At 40.7% G+C, this 22,078-nt stretch overlaps 1 protein-coding gene across 1 annotated transcript in view; it reads left to right on the plus strand.

Annotated features, from left to right (window-relative positions):
* Window positions 1-10,549: 10,549 nt before the first annotated feature.
* ubald2 (UBA-like domain containing 2) overlaps window positions 10,550-22,078 on the plus strand; it is a 24,551-nt gene continuing 13,022 nt past the window's right edge. The window contains exon 1 of the mRNA XM_080044246.1: window positions 10,550-10,751. Within this exon, the coding sequence (XP_079900372.1) occupies window positions 10,632-10,751 (120 nt within the window). The 5' untranslated portion in view covers window positions 10,550-10,631. The remainder of the gene's footprint in view (window positions 10,752-22,078) is intronic.

Genomic DNA, 22,078 nt, shown 5'->3' on the forward strand with positions numbered 1-22,078 from the left:
TGTTGCCAGCAGTTTAGACATTAATGGCTGTGTGTCGAGTTATTTTGAGGGGACAGTAAATTTACACTGTTATACAAGCTGTACACTGACTACTTGACATTGTATCAAAGTGTCATTTATTCAGTGTTGTCGCATGGAAAGATATAATGAAATATTTGAAGAAATGTTAGGGGTGTACTCACTTTTGTGAGATACTGTAGATAGATAGATAGATAGATAGATAGATAGATAGATAGATAGATAGATAGATAGATAGATAGATAGATAGATAGATAGATAGATGGGTCATATCACCATTATTAATCTGACATAGTTACATATAAATACATTACCTCATGGCCATGCATCCTGCTTGTCTTTTTTCATATTATGCTGTAATTAAAAATGGAAACCAGGCTCATACTGAATCAGTAACAAACTAAAAGTTGGACGCAGAATTTGGACTTACAGGCTAGGTGTGTGTGTGTGTGTGTGTGTGTGTGTGTGTGTGTGTGTGTGTGTGTGTGTGTGTGTGTGTGTGTGTGTGTGTTTAAATGTGTGTGTAAACGTGTGAAGGAATGTACTTTTGTCCATTAGACAGACAGACAGAGGAAGGCAGAACAAAAAGGTTTGGTTGTGTGAGCGGCGTGACAAAGGAAACTGTAAAGCAATAAAACGTCCTGCAGAGAAACACTGACTTTAACAGGTCACACATGTAAACGAGCAGAGGACATTATTATACATGTACCGCTGTGACAGACACAAGCCTAGGGATAATACCTATCTATCTATCTATCTATCTATCTATCTATCTATCTATCTATCTATCTATCTATCTATCTATCTATCTATCTATCTATCTATCTATCTATCTATCTATCTATCTATCTATCTATCTATCTATCTATCTATCTATCTATCTATCTATCTATCTATCTATCTATCTATCTATCTGTCTGTCTGTCTGTCTGTCTGTCTATCTATCTATCTATCTATCTATCTATCTATCTATCTATCTATCTATCTATCTATCTATCTATCTATCTATCTATCTATCTATCTATCTGTCTATCTATCTATCTATCTATCTATCTATCTGTCTGTCTATCTATCTATCTATCTATCTATCTATCTATCTATCTATCTATCTATCTATCTATCTATCTATCTATCTATCTATCTATCTAACATTATCATACATGTACCGCTCTGACAGACACAAGCCAAAGGAAAAAACAGTCAGGTTCACTGTAGATGCATTAGCAAACATCACACTGAATATCAGCAGAAGTATTAATACTATGTAGAAAGACTCCTACAAGTAATTTGATGAATTGAATGGAATATTTTTATTGTCATTGCAAAGTGTCTAACAAAATCAAGCAGCAATCCTCAAGGTGCAGAGGTATGTATGAGAAAGAACAATATGAAGATACAGTAACTGTGAAGAGGAAACTAATTGGAGTTTGATTCAATAGAACCAAAGCTGAAGAGCATGAACCAACAGACTGGCTAACAGCTTCTTCCCTTGGGCAATCAGGACCCTCAACTCTCATAAAACATAAAACATTAAACAGACATACACATAGGCTACCTCACTTTCCACAAGTGCAATATGCTTTCTGCCTTTTAGATTTATTTATTATGACATTGCCTGTCCTTGTCTTGTTTCTTTTGTTGTTTCTGTGTCTTGTTTTTACACTGTTTTTAACTTAAATTGCTTGTCTGTTTTTTCTGTGTGTGTAATAATGCACTTTCAGTTGGTAATCCCAATTTTGTTGTATAGGTGACTGTACAATGACAATAAAGACTATCTTATCTTATCTTATCTTATCTTATCTTATCTTATCTTATCTTATCTTATCTTATCTTATCTTAGCACTCCGAGAGAGCAGATGGGCTGAAGGCCTATTTAATGCCGATGTCACGTTGTTGTTTTTTTGCATTTGATCAAATATAAAAATGTATTACAGTAAAAATAACAAGCAAGAAACAAAATGTTACTTGAATGAACTTTTATTTATTATAAAGGCACATACAAATAGTCATGTCACTTGTCCTTCCCTGGTGTTGGCTTTGTAAAATATTGCTATAATAGACTTCCTGATTTCTGTCCAGCCGTCTGGAAGTAGGCTATTAAAACAGAATAAAATACAAAGTAAGTATTTGGGTTAAAAATAGAAAATAAAGACTTAAAAAGCTCCACAGCAGCAACACTACAAAGGCTGCCAGCAGTGTCCAAAGACATTATTTGTTTATTTCTCCTAATCCGTCTTGTGAGAACAGATATGGGCCAATGACTCCTATATCAAAATGCCAATAGTCGGTCGACCAACTAATCTGACTTTGCCACCCCCTCCCTCCCACCCACCCACACACACACACACACACACACACACACACACACACAAACACACACACACACACACACACACACACACACACTCACACATTCACACACACACATTCACACAGACACACACACACACACACACACACACACACACACACACACACACACACACACACACACACACACAGCTCATCATCAGATCATCTCCAGCAGGTCAAAGGTCAAACAGATCAGTGGAACACAGTGACCTCACACAGCGCAGGGTCAAACCAGGACTTTAGGATTAAAGTTTGATAGTGGACTTGACCAGACAGACAGACACACACACGCAGATAGAGAGATGTACAGACAGACAGACAGACAGACAGACAGACAGACAGACAGGTAGACAGACAGACAGACAGACAGACACACACACACACACACACACACACACACACACACACACACACACACACAGATAGAGGGAGACCGACAGACAGACAGACACACACACACACAACACACACACACACACACACACAAACACAGATAGAGAGACGGACAGACAGACAGACAGACACACACACACACACACACACACACACACACACACACAGATAGAGAGACCGACAGACAGACAGACAGACACACACACACACACACACACACACACAGATAGAGAGACTGATAGACAGACAGACAGAGAGACAGACAGACACAAACACACACACACACACACACACACACACACACACACACAGACAGATTTACCCCAAACAAAAGAAGTCTAAAACTTAATAACAACATGTCCAAGTCCAACTGTGTTTTCACTCAACACATCGATCTGATAGCTAAGCTTCATTATTTCCATGGCTTTAGGGAATTATTTCTTCTTTCATACTCCCTGAAATATGTGCTTAGCTTGTCACAGGGGGGGGGGGGGGGTGCTGTGTGTGTGTGTGTGTGTGGGGGGAGGGCGGGGGGGGGCTGGAGAAGCTGATGTTGATCTTTAAACCAGACAGGGTTAAATAAGGAATAATCTACTATTATTAGATTATACTTTTATTTCTCTGCTCGCTCCCATTTTGTTTTGATCTTGTTTTGCACTCAGGAACAGTGTTAAAATCATTGAACAATAAATCAAGTTGGATTCATTTTCGTATTATTTATTTACTATGTATTTGTTTTTAAGTTAATCTTTCTTATTATCATTTATGTGGTAGTGTAGATTGTGGTCTTTATTTGATCATTTAGTAAGTTGATTTTTTTCTATCAGCTGTAATACCGCCTCTTGGACAGATGAGGGCGCCATACACCATCAAGGGATCTTTAGTTACATCTTAGAAGTAAAACTACAGTGGAGAAAAAACTATGGAAAATACTCAGTTACTAGAGGAAAAAAACGCTGGGGTTCAAACTTGTACTTGAGTAGAAGCACAAAAGCATTATGATCAGATACTATACTTAATACTATAATAAATACACTTAGTTAGTTAGTTAGTTTATTCGTCAAATGCACAACATAACAGGCAAGCAGTCATAGCTGGCAATGAAATTTTTGTGTTCCAAGCTCTCCTCAATAATGCAACAATAAAAAATTTAAAAATAGTATAGAGTATATAGAGTAAAAGAGTATCTTAGCCTCCTAGGACCCGAGCTCTTCCAGGGCATGCATTTTTTATTTCTCTTTGCTATTTGGGCTGATTGGGACCTAATGAGTATACAAACCAAGAATTATCTTTTTACATGATGTAGTTTCTGAGAAAAATGATGTCCACATATGAGGACCGCAGTTTTAAATCAAGATAAAACACAATAAAGTCAGAATTGAGTAATCATGAACAAAACTCATTTTTTGGTGCCTGAACAGAGCAGCATTTTTCCTGAGTGCAAAAACAAAATGAGAAACAACAATTGTGCCCCTTTGAGCAATATGGCTCATTAGAAAGGCTGCTAACAGTTGCAGGAAGACGTATATCCTGAATTGTAGCCAGAATCCTGGCCTTGGCCCTGGGGATGGTAGTCAAAGACCTGGCTTTGGCCCTTGGGTTGGTAGTTGGCAATCTGGCCTTGGCCCTTGGGTTTGTAGCCAGAATCCTGGCCTTGGCTCTTGGATTGGTAGCCAGAAACCTGACCCTGGAAGCCAGAATCCTGGCTTTGGCCCTAAGGATGGTAGCCGGAAAATTGGCCCGGGTAGCCAGAATCCATAGCTTTGGCCCTTGGGTTGATAGCTGGCTATCTGGCCTTGGCCCTTGGGTTTGTAGCCAGAATCCATGGTCTTGGCCCTTGGGTTGGTAGCCCGAACCTGGCCCGGATAGCCAGAATCCTGTCCTTGGCCCCTAAGGATGGTAGCCGGAAAACTGGCCATAGCCCTGGCCCTTGGGTTGGTAATCAGAGACCTGGCCTTGGCCCTTGGGTTTGTAGCCAGAATCCTGGCCTTGGCCCTTGGGTTGGTAGCCAGAATCCTGGCCTTGGTAGCCAGAATCCTGGCCTTGGTAGCTGAAAACATGGCCCTGGTAGCCGGAAACCTGGCCTTGGCCCTTGGGTTGGTAGCCGGAAACCTGGCCTTGACCCTTGGGTTGGTAGCTGGAAACCTGGCCTTGGCCTTGGCCCTTGGGTTGGTAGCTGGAAACCTGGCCCTGGTAGCCAGCAGCCTGGTCTTGGCCCTGGGGATAGTAGCCAGAAAACTGGCCTTAGCCCAGGCACTTGGGTTTGTAGCCAGAATCCTGGCCTTGGTCCTTGGGTTGTTAGCTGGAAACATGGCCCTGGTAGCAAGAGTCCTGGCCTTGGCATTAGGGATGGTAGCCAGATAACTGGCCTTGGCCCTGGGCCTTCGGTTGGTAGTCAGAGACCAGGCCTTGGGCCTTGGGTTAGTATCCGGAAACACGGCCCTGGTAGCCAGAATCCTGGCCTTGGCCCTGGGGATCATAGCTGGAAAACTGGCCTTGGCCAAGGCCCTTGGGTTGGTAGTCAGAGACTTGGCCTTGGCCATTCGGTTGGTAGCCGGAAACCTGGCCCTGGTAGCCGGAAACCTGGCCTTGGCCCTGGCCCCGGCCCTTGGGTAAGGAGCCGGAAAACTGGCACTGGGGTTGAAATTTACTGAAATGTACTCATTGTAACTGTAAATGAGGGCAACCTAAGTGTCTCTTGAGTGAAAAGTGAAAGGTTATTGATTGATTGATTGATTGAAAACATATAAAAATGTTCCACAGAACTAAGTCCCGCTGTCCACATACAAGGATTTTTCAATAAAACTAACAGAATGAAGTCCTCCCGTCCACATTTGTGTACATCATTTTTAGCAGCATGGTAAATTGTTACAATTACTAGCTTTTGTAAATGTTTTACTTCCATAACAAACATTGAACACTTTTATACATATTCTGAACAAGAATCAGCCATGAAATTTGATTAGATTTTTTTCTTGGTCGAAGTTTGGATCAGGATTTTCCATTTTGGGTGTGATGAACTTTTGGGTGTGTTGTCGGCCATCTTGAATCTAAAGTATAATGTATTATACTCTTCTGCCACCACTAAGTGGCAGTATAATGTCCTTGTATGTGGACCCCAGGCCCTTTTTAGAGCAACATTTTGCATTGTGGTCTAGACAGCCCAAAAAGTTGATGTCCACACAGGTGGACGCCAGGTCCTAGGAGGTTAGTACCAAATGTAAAAGTAGCCTATTAATTTAGCAGAATAATATATAATGTCTTATAGTATTATAGTAAATACTTGTGTGTTTTAATCGTGCTATATGTTCATGCACTTTTATCTGTTTCTGTAGTTGACTTTACTTGAAAAATGTATTTCTTACGTTAGAAAAATTATGTAGTTCATACAAATAGTATTCTTGTGAGGTCTACATGATAATTTGATGCAAAAAACTGCATTGATTTTTTAAAGTAGATCAAGCAAGATATTTTTATCAGTGTATGCTTCATGTTTTTCACACATCACCAACCTGTTATGTGCTGGAGAAATCATTGTGTCGTTTTGTTTGTCTGTGCTTGTGCTCATGTGTTGTATTTTTGTATTTTTCTTCTTTTAATGTTTATTTTTTTCTTTCTACCTGCCAGGGACTACAGGTGAACATTAGCATTAGCACCGCATGGCTAAATCTGGCACATTTACATGTTGAACTTTGGTGCTCATGTCTATTAATGTGCGCTGTCCCTTTTAAACCTGCAGTGTGTAGAATTTTGGGTTTTATTTCCTAGCAGATTTTGTAGAAAGTAATTATAATATCCATCAGTACATTTAATTTAGTGCATAATAGCTGAGAAATTTTTTTGAATTATTATTTTTTCCCTTAGAAAGGGTCTCATATATGTCCATATGTCTGCATATTTTGGACCAAGGCCTAGTGCCGCCATCTTGAAAGTGTCATAGTTGGAATGTCATCAGGTGCATTGTTTAAAATTTAGAATTGTTCTTGTCCTTGAAGGCCACTGTAGCTTCTGTTATTATTCTAAAGGGGTGGGGTTACCCAGGGAGTGTTGCATTCTAGAACTTTGTAGAACTTTATTGATGATGTCATATTACACACTGCAGGTTTAAATAAAGAAATCTAAATCTAAATCTATCATAATTACTTAGTGACACATTTGTTTGTTCATAGCTTTAATGTTGTATCTGCTAAAGGCGGAGCACATTCAATTGGCACTCTCCCAATTTCATCAGGTGATAATAAAGGCTTTCCTTATCTTATCTTATCTTATCTTATCTTATCTTATCTTATCTTATCTTATCTTATCTTATCTTATCTTATCTTATCTTATCTTATCTTATCTTATCTTATCTTATCTGATCTTATCTTATCTTATCTTATCTTATCTTATCTTATCTTATCTTATCTTATCTTATCTTATCTTATCTTATACTTTCAATGACTTTATGAACTGCTGGGTAGTTTATTCTGTGACAAAAATCATAAAAAGTTTAATATTTCCACCAGAGATGTAGAAGAGAATTATGAATGGGAATAGAATCTATCTATCTATCTATCTATCTATCTATCTATCTATCTATCTATCTATCTATCTATCTATCTATCTATCTATCTATCTATCTATCTATCTATCTATCTATCTATCTATCTATCTATCTATCTATCCATCCATCCATCCATCCATCCATCCATCCATCCATCCATCCATCCATCCATCCATCCATCCATCCATCCATCCATCCATCCATCCATCCATCCATCCATCCATCCATCCATCCATCTATCTATCTATCTATCTATCTATCTATCTATCTATCTATCTATCTATCTATCTATCTATCTATCTATCTATCTATCTATCTATCTATCTATCTATCTATCTATCTATCTATCTATCTATCTAACTTAAATAAAGTACTTGAATAAATGAACATTGCATTCTTACAGTATTCATGTTTTGATTTTAAATATTAATGTTTGGGACATCGAGACATGTTTAGTCCCATTTATCTTACTTGACTTAGAAACGTTTACTTTGGCAGCGTTTTGAATAGAGGAACACATAGTATTTTAGGTTCAACTATGTCAATAAATATTATAACACATGGATGAGGGTGACACATAGTAACAGTCACAAAAATGTGGTTTATAAAACACAAGCAAAGTCTGTGTAGATACTTTAAAGGTGTAGTCAGTGATTCTTGAGAACGCTTGTTGTCAAAATCAGTGAATATCTCCTCATGATCCGCTACCTGTCCGTACTGTATGTGCAAGGGGAAAAAAAGCTGGCGTTAATACACAGCCTAGGCTCTGTAAACTTGCATGTAAACAAAGGGCGCCCGCCGTAGCTAGCAATATGCCAGGGTCACTCCTCCTTCAATGGTAATGATTCACTGCTGAGTTTTGGGATTTGATTGTATGTTTTTGTTTTGTTTCGCTGAAAGAACAAACTGAGGGAAGTTTGTCCCGTATGATTAGCCTACATTGTGTAAATAATCTAAGACAACATGTTATTAAGAAGATATGACTGGTCACTAGTCACACACTGACAATGCATTTTCGGCATGTTTTTTTTTTTAGAAGAAAATGTCTCATAAATCAGACAGTGAACAACATATGAACAAATCCTTCTGTAATAACCTTCAGAATAGTGCTGAGAATGATTATGGAAAGTTTAGTTGATGTAAGTGCTTTAGAAGTTGTAGATTTTTGGTTCAGAGGATTGAAGAAAACTAATGCTGAGATAATGTCCGTTAAAGATGGTTGAATAGGAGAAATATACAGACGCAAACAGACAAGGTTTAGTCAAAAAAACACCTGAATGTACATGTTGGACCTTTGATCTATATACTAGTATGAAAGAAGACATGTTATGGAAGATAAATAGACAAAAATCTCAAAATTGGCCAATGATTGTGACAATGTTTTGCCTGCTGAATCTTGCCATTATGTCAAACATGAAACAGACTTTAAACTGAGTTGTAAGGATACTGTTGTCCAGCAGCAAACACTCTCCGAGTAACACCATCCTAGAACAATGCATAATAGATAGGACTCCTCCGTCTCATGGGCTTCCACCTCCACACAGTATAGTGAATTATTCAGACCCATCGGTGCACGGTTCAGACATGCACTCACATAGACGAAAAAGTAAAATGTCTTATTTTTTTTAAGATATTTTTTGGGGCATTTTTATGCTTTATTGATAGTGTAGAGACAGAGTTGAAATGGGGCAGAGAGGGGAGTGACTTGCAGAGAACGACCGCGGGCTGGAATCGAACCCGAGTCCGCTGCTGGCCGAGGCCCATGGGGGGGGGGACGCCCTACCAACTGAGCTAAGGGCACCCCTAAAATGTCTTCTTTTTTATATTACTTTTTATTTTTATTTTCTATTTATAGGAAATATATACTTAATGTAGGAGAAAAAAAGGTTATCATCGTATTATCATGCATTGTACACTTTTACAGCATCTCCGTACCTTACCAATAGAACCTATTCAAAATTATAAATATATGGGGGCGCCCTTAGCTCAGTTGGTAGGGCGTCCCCCCCATGGGCCTCGGCCAGCAGCGGACCCGGGTTTTATTCCAGCCCGCGGTCGTTCTCTGCATGTCACTCCCCTCTCTGCCCCATTTCAACTCTGTCTCTCTACACTATCAATAAAGCATAACAATGCCACAATATTATAAATATATAACAGAATATTTATATAAAAAAATGGGTAAATATATAAACATTAGCTGTGTTTCCCTTTGTGTATGTAATAACCTATATAGATATACACACACAGGTTTTATTACTACACATTAGACACAGTCACGTGTATGGAACAAAAAACTAATATGTCCTTCTTTTTTATATTACTATTTGAATTCAATATTTTTTTCTCATGTTCAAAAATACAATTAAACTAAACTATTTAGTAAATTGTAACATGTACTGTATGTGTATTGTTATATTTTTGTATATATTCTATTTTTATATTGTACCATGGACCATTGATTGTGTCCTGAATTAATTATCATTATTATTATTATTATTATTATTATTATTATTATTATTATTATTATTATTATTATTATTATTATTATTATTATTATTATTAAACAAGATTAGAACCCAGTCCTCAGTACATCATAGCTAAGAATTATAATTAAGATTTTTATATGCACAAAAATAATGTAACTAAGTACACGCTACGTTTATTGTCGAAAATCATCCATCTGTTCCTCGTTTAAATTGATTTATATTTGATGGCATTGTTGTTATTTTAGTCTCCGTACCTTACAAATAGCTCCTATTAAAAATAATACATAATTGAATATAAAACAGGGGTGAATATACGTTTAAATTTGTGTGTAATAATCCATAGATAGCCCATACACATAGGTTTGATTAATAGGCTACACATAGGCCTAGACACAGCCACGTGAATGTATTTATTATTTATTTTTTAGTACACGTGTATGTATTTATGTATAATAATCAAACACGTTACGTCAGTGTAAAGGACATGAATACATGCGCTTGTATTAACTTACTGGGTGGGCCTCAGAAGGGCGGAGACGTTAATATCAACCATCAACCCGACTTCCCCCAACGCCACCGAGTCTGAGAATGGAAAACAAACGCACCAGTCATTTTAAACCCATCTCGGCTTCGGCCAATCAGCGCCCGTGTAGTATTCCCCTCGTCCAATCAGCGTCGTCCAAATCTTTGTTGTTGGTGATGACATGGTGAGAATATTATTGTTACTGCAAAGAGGAGCGGTTGGTTCGTTAGACGGGCGTCAAGAGCAGTCAACACAACGCGAACATTAAATCGTTTTTTTTTTCTTTTCTTTTAACTTTACGACGTTGAAGTTGAAAATGTCGGTGAATATGGACGAACTGAGACATCAAGTCATGATTAACCAGTTTGTTTTGACGGCTGGCTGCGCTGCGGATCAAGCCAAACAGCTATTACAAGCGGCCCACTGGCAGTTTGAGGTAAATGCAATTTTTTTTTACTCCCTAAAAAGTCATTAATTTGAGCTATTTAACGACCCTACCGCGTTATATTAACTATATAAACATTCAAAGTGACTATTTGTGGTGAATATTGACGTGTCTGGCTGGTGAAATCAGGCGTTTTTCGAGGCTAAAATGCTAAAGCCGAGCCCTGAGGACGTGGTGCTTCGTCCAATGGCCGCTTTTTGTTTACATTCTCGGCAGGAAATCGACCGTGTCACCGCGGAGCTAATGTTGTTAGCCTAGCCCAACTGCTGCTGGTAACAACATTACCATAACCGGCCTATTTTCTTTTCCTTTTAAAACGCCCCAATGTCCCTCAAGGTCGCTCACTGTTTGATGGCTTCCTAAACATCCATACTCCACTTTATATCTACATTTCAAATTCGATGTACACTAGGCACTATGTCTTTGGACTGTTTCGCGTGTGTGTGTGTGTGTGTGTGTGTGTGTGTGTGTGTGTGTGTGTGTGTGTGTGTGTGTGTGTGTGTGTGTGTGTGTGTGTGTGTGTGTGTGTGTGTGTAAAATTATTTATTAGGCCTACACAATTAAAGGTAGGCTACATAGTATACGGGACAGTATATACAACGCATAAATAACAAAACATTTAATAAAGTAATGACATACTAAATTAAGATTTTTTCCCCCCAAACATTTGAAGTAGGTTTACTTCCTTTTCTTTTGACCAAATAAGTCATGTTTTTTTGTGATTAATTGTCTATAACCCGAATTAGATTGATTATATATATATATTTTTTTTGTAAAATGAATCTTTAATTGAATTCTTAGTGTTAGAAAAGTCCTTAATCTATGAAGGTGTATTGAACTCTGAGATCCTATGAAGTATAAGTGACATCACACTAGTAAAAATTTAGGGGTTAGGATTAACAGGACATCTGGGCCAAGGGAAGACTGAGGGAAGAAAAACCTCATTCATTATATTATAATAGCCATTTTATAATAATGATAGAACGCCGGTTCCGTATGGGTGAAGTATTCCTTTAAGCCATATGAACCCTAGAACTCAACCCTTCCTTCTTAGGCCCTTTCAAAACATGCTGTAAATCACATGTCCTGCCTTATTGACTCTGCAGTGTGAGGGAAAAAAAGAAAAAATCCTTCTACAATACACACACAAGGATGTTTGTTAACTGAACCACGAGACTGTGTGAGTTATGATTGTGTCTCTCTCTGTGTGTTCACACTAAGAGAAGTGTTATTGATCCTGGGCTTGTTATTCAGTTATATTTAGCTGCTCTTCCTCCCAGCGCTGAATACTAACACAACCTTCCAGTGTCTTTTAACAGTTATATAAGCAAATGGAATGAGTCAATTCAACGCTTCACGAGTTTCTTTGTGAGGATAGGCCGATTTTGTCTGTTTATATGATCGCATAAAGTTTATTTTATTTTATTTAACCTCGAAAGATCAATTGAGGGGTGACCCTCTTTTGCAATGACGTTGAGTAAGAGTATAAAGTGAAATATATTTGGGGTTTTTGGACCAATATAACAACATATTTAAATTAGCGGTGGGCCGATAACGGCGTTAACGGCTGCGTTAACGCCAAACTCTTATCGGGCGATAAAAAAAATATCGCCGTTAATCTCTTAATTCCACCTCCTGTTCGGCTCAGGGGAGATGCTGTTCGCCGTCGGGGTGAACCCCCTTCCGCACGTGAAGGCTCGCTTCACGTGCGGGAAAGCTATAGTGTGAGCGGCCACAGCTTGTATTTTGGTCATATCTAACACTGGACTGCAGGCCTATATAAAAGTGTTGTACCTTTGCTTTCTTTGGGTTAAAAAAAACTCCATCAACTCAGTATCCGTCTAGTCCAAAAAAACTCTGTCAGCTGCTGCTGCAGACGGTGTGCAGACGTGCTCGGAGAATCGGCATCGGCGCATCAACAGTCATTCAATGCAGCGGCAGTAATCATACAACCGAACGGTGTAGAAAGTCCCGTCAGTTAAAAATAGTGATCCAGATTTTAAATCCATGTTAAAATCGGAAGGATATAAAGCTAGTTAGCTTAAAAAAAGTAGCAAACATGTCAACTGTGATGTGTTCAGGCCGGCTCAGTAATATGATTGATGTGTTCAAATGCAACACAAAAAAAAAGAAATTTGAGATTTTGGCGAAACTTGTTTTCCCAGCAAGATAAAATAGATAGTAAAGATGGAATGGAATTATGACCTGTTTAATGTCCTATCTAGAGCTATGATCATATCAGCAATTAAAGCAATAATACAAGTTCTATTTCAACAAAATAATAGAAAATTATCAATTTTGATATCAATAAAGACTTGGATCGTTAAGGAGTCTTGAAAATGGTATCAATATCAATACAAATTAAAACTGCAAGCAGTGATGACCGGGCCCTCGCCCATCCATGCTGCTCGCCGTCCTGGCCGTCCTCGGCGCTCCGGGCGACCGCACAAGAGAACGTGCCTCTTCGGAGCGCGCGGCACAGCAATACCTGTCGCCGGAAGCGCGGAAGTTGCCGCGACGTGCTTGATATGGATGCAAGGACGACCTCAGGCCTGGACTCTTACCAGGAAGGTGAAGTTTGGAGCACATGGACCATTGCAGAGCGAAATTACAGCGAAGCGCCACGTGTGCTTGTGTACGGTCATTACCGTGCGAAAGGCCGTGATTTGCAGTAAATAAACGTCCACATGTGTCTCCAAGTGTCTCTGTAGGCTATTTCAAAGGAAATTAAGCAAGTACACTAATTATAACATTAATCAATTATAGGTTTGCATCACAGAAGGCATATTGGCCTATAATAATGAAAAAACACCACCTATGTGTACAGTTGTGAAATGTTTTGAATGAAATGCAAACCTCAGTGAATCATTTGCTCTTGTTTCTCTGTCCTGAGATTCACACAGACTGAGTTGTCTTGTTTAAATGTTACAAATTGAGCTAATTAACTGAACTCCAATTTTTTTTGAAGTTGCTGCAGAAGTTATCTCAGCTAATTGTATAATCAAACATCTAATTTTATATTAAGGTGATTGTATGCAGAATGCTCATGCCAGAAACAGTGTTTTTGTACGGATTAATAAATAAATATTAGCAGGTTCTCAATAGTATTTCAATTTGGGGGAGGGGGGGGGGCGAAAAAATGTCTGTCCCCTGGGGGGGCATGACAGAAAATAATTGAGAACCACTGGGCTAAGCGAAGTCTTCAGTCCCTTTATTTGTAATGCAATACTGCCATTTAGTGGGAGTAGGATGTGTAGATAAATGTATCCAGCAGATGGCAGTCTCTTCCTACTTAATGTAGGAAGAGAGTGCCATCTGTATAAATAAGCTCCCATTCACAGCATGCAGTACCAATGGGTTGGCCACTAGTCCATGCTGGCTGCTCGGAGAAGGCAGCATCCTGAGGGCCTGGTTTTATGGGCGAATATTGCTAAAAAGAACACTTCCTGTTGATTTTGGGGCGGGGCGTCAAGAGGCTTTTTTGTTCGTACTGGGATTGTACATTGCTGTAATAAATTGTGTGGTTCTAAGTACAACACAGCCTGAGTTATGATCAATCAAAGGGTTCATGACGTGCGTTTGTGATGTTTTTTAGCTAATCAGGCGCCGGTGCTGCAAGACGGTGGTTCCGATTAAAACGAGCTTTCGGGTATATCATCTTCCATGTCGGAGGACGTACCCTATCATGTTTTTTTTGCACAAAAAGTTGTTATGAGTTCACTCTGCTCTGCAATCCTGCAGAGTAATGTGGACTTCTGACTTTTGCCGCCATGTTGGCGAATATCGGCTCCCAGCTCGTCATAGTTATTCGGAATCAAACAAAAAAATTATTGGTATTTCTTCCATGTCTTATGAGTGTCCCTAGAGTTTTCGTTTTGCTAAATATGTTCCTGCTAGGAGTTAAAAAATTTTGAACTTTTTGAGGATTTTCGAGTCAGAAATTCACATATTTCACTTTAAAAAAATTCCTGTTGATTTTGGGGCGGGGCTTCAAGAGGCTTTTTTGTGGAGCCTGCAAAGATACATTTGGGTTATTAATTTGGTGCAGCTAGGTATAACACAGCCTGAGTTATGATGAATTAAAGTTTCGTGAGGTGCGTATTTACGCGAACTTTGACCCCAAAAAGATCCCTGGTTCTCTCAAAATTTTGAAATCTTTCCGCAATTTGACTTCGGGCAAGGGTCTTTTGTATTTGAGAAGTGGTTTGACGTCCCTGGTGCAATATCTCTAGGAGCCTTACGTCGAAATGCGAAAAGATGGTTATGGCGGTTTTAGGCACTACATCCAACATGGCCGACTTCCGGTTGATTTTGGCTAATGACATACAATTGCATTTATGTGCGCCTTGGGCCATTACATGTTGTCCTGTAATTTCAGGCTTCTAGCCCAATTTTTGAGCATGCATTTCCTGAAAAACTGTTTTTGGCCATAGGGGGCGCTATTTTTGTGCACAAATCCTGAACCACTGATACATTGCAATTTTTTGCAGGTCTGACCTGCCCGCAGAGTTTTACAACTTTTCTACCAGGGCAAGTAGGGGAAAAGTCCCATTTTAGATCCGGAAGAATAATAATAAAAATCGTACCGATTACAATAGGGCTTTCGCACATGTCTGTGCTCGGGCCCTAATTAACTCTCCTGTCATCTGAGAGAAATTAAGATGATTTAATTTTTTTAACCGTTAGTATTTACCGGTTAAAAATATTATCGGTTGACTGGTTTACCATGGACATCCCTTATACTGTATAAATGTATATCATACATTGTATGTTTTTTTTTGTGTTATCCCAGTTAAGTTTATTATTAATTTTTTATCATTTAATATTACTTTTAATAGTTCCGGGACGTTGGAGCAATAACCTGGTGTTTTGACACTTCAGTGTGCACTGTGAATTTGAAGTAATGTTCAGTTTTTGAATAAAGATGCAGCATTTACAAATGTTTATTTTTTTTATCCGATTCACCGATTAATCGAAAAAATAATCGACCGATTAATCGATTATTGAAATAATCGTTAGTTGCAGCCCTAAACAATTCATCGTTACCTCTTATGGCCTACAGTTCAAAGTTCATGTTTAACTGAATAAACAGTTTGTAAACACAAGTACATCTTGTTGAACATTATTTATTTTCATCACCAATTATCATAGTAGAACAGCTTCCTCAAGCAGTTTGTGATGCATGTTGGAAACAGGAGATGAGCCCCTGGTCTGATGCGCCACCTGGCTTGAGAAACACGTTCTCAAAGACTTACTTTGAGTCATTATTTAGGGAGCACACGCATATTATGAATGAATTCAAATGAGCCATTTTAATCTAGATTAATCTAGATTAATTTCAAAATTAATCTAGATTAATCTAGATTAAAAAAATTAATCTATGCCCACCTCTAATTTAAATTCACCATGAAAGACAGGTCTTACTATTTTCAGGGATAACATTTTGTAGAGCACATTATTGATAAATAAACTAAGAAATTAACATTAGTTGCAGTTAGGGTTGGGCGATAAAAAGATAAAGATAATTTTTGCGAAGGAATTATTCCTCAATAGAAAAAATTACCAGACGTGGAACTCATTTGAAAGAAACTCATTCAATCCATGTTTTGACGGACCATATTTGCAATCGTGCATGTTGCTCACAACGGTGGGCCCTTTGTTTACATACCTGTTTACAGAGCCTAGGCTGTGTACTGAAACATTTTTTTTTCAGTGCACACACAGTACTGACAGGTAGGGGATCATGAGGAGATATTCATTGATTTTGACAAAGAAGCATTTTCCAAAATGGCTGACTCCACCTTTACGCAAAGACTTGATATTTCAGCGATCTAACAGTTTGTAAAGAGAGGTCAGACTAAAGTGTGTGTGTGTGTGTGTGTGTGTGTGTGTGTGTGTGTGTGTGTGTGTGTGTGTGTGTGTGTGTGTGTGTGTGTGTGTGTGTGTGTGTGTGTGTGTGTGTGTGTGTGTGTGTGTGTGTGTGTGTGTGTGTGTGTGTGTGTGTGTGTGTGTGTGTGTGTGTGTGTGTGTGTGTGTGTGTGTGTGTGTGTGTGTGTGTGTGTGTGTGATACCTAAGCATTAAGAGACCATTGTTGTGTCTACAGTGAGTCACTAGCCTTCATGTTACCTGGACACACAAAGACACACACACACACACACACACACACAAAGACACTGGAAGGAAACACCTTAGTGGAAGCACAGGGTGTGGAAACTAAACACACTTCACTTTTCACACCAAAATTATAGCGCAAAATCGCAATAAATTACCTCATGCAATTGTTTTAATCCAGGCAGGTTGTAGTATTTGTTAACGGCTACATGTGTGTGTTCAAATACCATTCCTGGCCTACACATCATATTCTACAGACTTGAGAAAACATCTTTGTTTGGTACATATTCCCACAAAAACACACCATTATCATTTTAATAAGTTTTTCAATGAAAATTATATAAAAGTGGTATCACAATTTCAATATCAAATCATGATAATGGCAATTAGATAGTTTGTCTAAATGCTGCAGTCCTAGTGTAGAGTAAGATTATTATTTTAATTTTTTTAAGATTATTTTTTTGGGCATTTTCAAGCTTTATTAGATAGTACAGAGTTGAAATGGGGAGACAGAGAGAGAGAGAGAGAGAGAGAGAGAGACAGAGAGAGAGAGGGGGGGGGGGATGACCTGCAGTAAAGGTCCACGGGTCGGACAGTTTAGACTCGTGAATGTGGTGTGTTTTATTTGATTGATTGATTTTAATTTGACCATTTGATATAAAAAAAAATGAACAGCACTCTGTTTCATACATTAAAGGTGCAGTGTGTAATATGACATCATCAAGAAAGTTCTACAAAGTTCTAGAATGCAACGCTCCCTGGGTAACCCCAACCCTTTTGAATAATAACAGAAGCTACAGTGACCTTCAAGGACAAGAACAATTCTAAATTTTAAACAATGCACCTGATGACATTCCAACTATGACACTTTCAAGATGGCGGCACAAGGCCTTGGTCCAAAATATGCAGACATATGGACATATATGAGACCCTTTCTAAGGGGAAAAAAAATAATTCAAAACTTTTTTTTCAGCTATTATGCACTAAATTAAATGTACTTATGGATATTATAATTACTTTCTACAAAATCTGCTAGGAAATAAAACCCAAAATTCTACACACTGCAGGTTTAAGATACATAATTAGCCAGGGATAACACAAAAAAGCCTGAAGGTTTATTTCCATTGTGGTCCTGGATGGCATTGCGTCACAGACTTACATAAACAGTGTAGTAAGAGCAGAAAGCAACATGGACGCCAGTGAGACGAAGGTCAACGTAACTCTATCATCTTCTATCTTTCTTTCTCTTTCAAACTTTACAAACTCAAGCACAATAACTAAAGTTCCAGCGCCAATTGTAGCCAGTGCGATTGTTTTCTCTGATAGTTGATCATTCCAGCTACTTTTCCCGTGTCACATAATCACAATAAATAGGATAGGATTTACTTTATTGATCCTGATTGGGGAAGCTGGTTTGCCACCATGGTCTGTACAACATAGAACATACAATACATCACAACAACACAGGAATACAAGTACCAACATAAAATAAGCACAGCGGGAGTATGGTCCACTAACATAGTAAAAAAATAGGTTAAAAAAACGACATTATTTGGAGTAAACCCACCTCAGGCTCTTTGTAAACTTTCCCCTGATTCTCTGACTGTTTAAAGACCAAACAGATAATGGTCAGTTTACAGTTGTTATTACGTCGTGAAAAGTATGTTGTTCAGAACCTCCAGGCTGCTGAAGTGTCCTTGTGCAAGACACTAACCCAGTAACCCCCGAGGCTGCTGATACATACCCTCCCCCCTCACACTCACACACACACACACACACACACACACACACACACACTCACACACACACTCACACACACACACACACAAAAAAAAAAATTAAATCGGATCATTCTAGCCTGAGAAAAGGCAGAAAGAGTGTTTTATGGTCTCACTGTCTAACCCTACATTTTCCTTACTGTGACATCACAGTAAGGGTTAGGATTAACAGGACAGCTGGGACAAGGGAAGACTGAGGGAAGAAAAACCTCATTCATTATATTATAATAATGATAGAACGCTGGCTCCGTATGGGTGAAGTATTCCTTTAAGTGACCAAGAGACACTAATATAATATCTATTTATAAAAGAAAGCTGATCAAATGGATGTAATAAAAATCCCTTATTGAATTAGTTTGAAGACAGAAACAAATAGTCTGATTAAAACGTAAAGACTTTTCATTGACTACAATGTCTCGGCTAAAACTGTGAAGGTTAAAAATGGCTGAATTGTGCCTAAAACCAATGAGCAATTCTGTCTAAAGGCTCAAACTAGATCTCTAAATGCTGCCAGAGTCCTGAGAAGTAGAAGCCAGGAGGAGACAGAGAGAGGTTGAGGCTTTAAAGCACTGAAGCCAGAGAGTGTCTTTGTTATGTGAGTCACGTTGTACGACAGACATTCCTGCACCAACACTCTGCTGTTGTCAAACAACCAGGAAGGAGAGAGGGGGGGGGGGGGGGGGCTGTGTGTGTGTGTGTGTGTGTGTGTGTGTGTGTGTGTGTGTGTGTGTGTGTGTGTGTGTGTGTGTGTGTGTGTGTGTGTGTGTGTGTGTGTGTGTGTGTGTGTGTGTGTGTGTGTGTGTGTGTGTGTGTGTGTGTGTGTGTGTGTGTGTGTGTGTGTGTGTGTGTGTGTGTGTGTGTGTGTCATTGAAGTGATGGCTGGATATGGGCCGTGCTTTGAGGGGAAATGGAGGCTACGCTGGGCAGTAAAACAAGCTCACACTCTGAAGACCAAAACAGGGCGGTTTAAAGCCTTATTGTTGTTGCTGCTGGACACACAATACATTGAGTTGCATCTCATTATTGAGTTGTACTAGTGTGAGACACATGTCCCTGACTCAGAATACTCTGTCTGCTCAATACAGAGACTCAACTACAGGTGAAACTCTGGTGAAAAATTAGAATATCGTTCAAAAGTTCATTTATTTCAGTAATTCAACTTAAAAGGTGAAACTATTATGTTATATAGACTCATTACATGCAAAGTGAGATATTTCAAGCCTTTATTTGTTATAATTTTGATGATTATGGTTTACAGTTTATGAAAACCCCAAATTCAAAATCACAAAAAAATTTAATATTACATGAAATCAATAAAAAAGGGATTTTAAATACAGAAATGTCGGCCCTCTATAAAGTATAATCATCCATATGTACTCAGTACTTGGTATGGGCCCCTTTAGCATGAATTCTTGTCTCAATTCCAATTCATTTTCCATGATATTGTGGCGTGTAGAGACGGGAGTCGGAGGCGGAGTGTCAAAAGAAGGAGCTAACTGCTTTAATGACATTAATACACTTGTCGAGTAACAACAACGGAGCAGACAGTAAACTCTTGATAGTCTCAAAACGCCAACCAGACAAAACAGGAAATTCCCCCAGTCATAACAGTTCCCCCGGAACCCCGGAACTTCAGTTCCATAGGTGAATTATGTAAGAGCACTACACAAGCCCCCCCAGAATTCACCCATAGTCAAAGTCCCCGTGCCGGAAAGGCACGATGGCCCGGCCGCGACTAGAACGAGTGGCAGGGGCCGAAGAGGGGAGGGGCGTGGTGGGTGCGGCAGGACCAAGCCCAGGACTGGGCGGCAACGGCACCGACAAGGCGGCAGGAAGCCCAGTGGGGCGTGGCAACGGGGGGCGTCCACGGCGCGGAGCCTGGGCCAACTCCAACGGTCTGGAAATGTCCACGTGGGCAGGCTTGATCCTGTCGACCGAGACAGTCTCGGGCCTACCACCGACGTCCACGACCAGGCTCTTATCCCCGTGTTGCAAGACCCTAAACGGCCCGTCATAGGGGGGGCGCAACGGTCCACGGTGGGCGTCGTGGCGGATGAACACAAACTCCGCCGTGTGCAGATTGGGTGGCACCAGGGAAACGGGGGTGCAGTGATGCGAAGTGGGGACGGGTGCGAACTGCTTGGCGACCTCCAGCAGAGAGGACCGCTGCCTGGCCGCCGACCAGGGTGTTGTGGCGTTCGGAATGAAATCCCCTGGAACTCGCAGCACCTGACCGTAGACTAACTCGGCAGACGAGGACTGCAGGTCCTCCTTAGGCGCCGTCCGGAGCCCCAGCATCACCCAGGGAAGTTTGTCCAACCAGTTGCCGTCCGTCAAACTGGCACGCAAGGCCGCCTTCATGGAGCGATGGAACCGCTCGCACAAACCATTAGCCTGAGGATGGTATGCGGTAGTGCGATGCAGTTTAACCCCCAGATCCTTGGCAACCACATTCCAGATCTCCGAGGTAAACTGTGCACCCCGGTCGGAGGAGAGGTCCGAAGGTGTCCCAAAGCGCGCGACCCACGTGCCGATAAACGCACGGGCCACATCGGAAGACGATGTCGAGGTGAGTGGCACAGCTTCAGGCCAACGCGTCGTCCTGTCCACCATCGTGAGGAGGTGGGTGAAACCATGCGAAGGGGGGAGTGGCCCCACCAGGTCGATGTTGACATGGTCGAACCTCCTACCAGGGACGACGAATGGCTCCAACGGGGCCTTGGTGTGGCGGTGCACTTTTGCACGCTGACAGGACACACACGAGTCGACCCAGGCCCGTACGTCCTTCTTCAGTCCTTTCCAGACAAACTTCTGAGAGACCAGCCTCACGGACGCCCTCCTACCGGGATGGGACAGGCCGTGTATTGCCTCGAAAACAGCCCGCTGCCAGCCGGCAGGGACCAGTGGCCTGGGCTGGCCGGTGGAGAGGTCACACCATAACCTGACCCCTGAGTCGCCGATCGCCACTTTTTCCAGGCGCAGCCCGGTGTCCGAGTCTTTGAGGGACTGAAAACCGTGGTCCGTGGCCTGTTCCGCACTCATACGCGAGTAGTCGAGATCCAGCTGCACCGCGCCGACGATCACTCTGGAGAGGCAATCCGCGACCACGTTGGATTTGCCAGCGATGTGCCTGATGTCCGTGGTATACTCAGAGATGAATGACAGCTGGCGCTGTTGGCGGGCGGACCACGGCTCGGCTACCTTGGACATGGAGAACGTGAGGGGTTTGTGGTCCACAAAAACCGTAAACTGACGGCCCTCCAGGGCGAAGCGGAAATGACGGATTGCCAGCCAGACGCCGAGCAGCTCCCTGTCGAAAGTACTGTATTTGCGCTCCCGGGGTACCAGCTGGCGGCTGAAAAAGGCGAGCGGTTGCCAGGCGCCACCGTCCCACTGCTCTAACACCGCGCCAACCGCGTAGTCGGACG

This window comes from Ammodytes marinus (assembly GCF_949987685.1).
Source record: "Ammodytes marinus genome assembly, chromosome: 16".
In the NCBI taxonomy this organism is placed as follows: domain Eukaryota; kingdom Metazoa; phylum Chordata; class Actinopteri; order Uranoscopiformes; family Ammodytidae; genus Ammodytes; species Ammodytes marinus.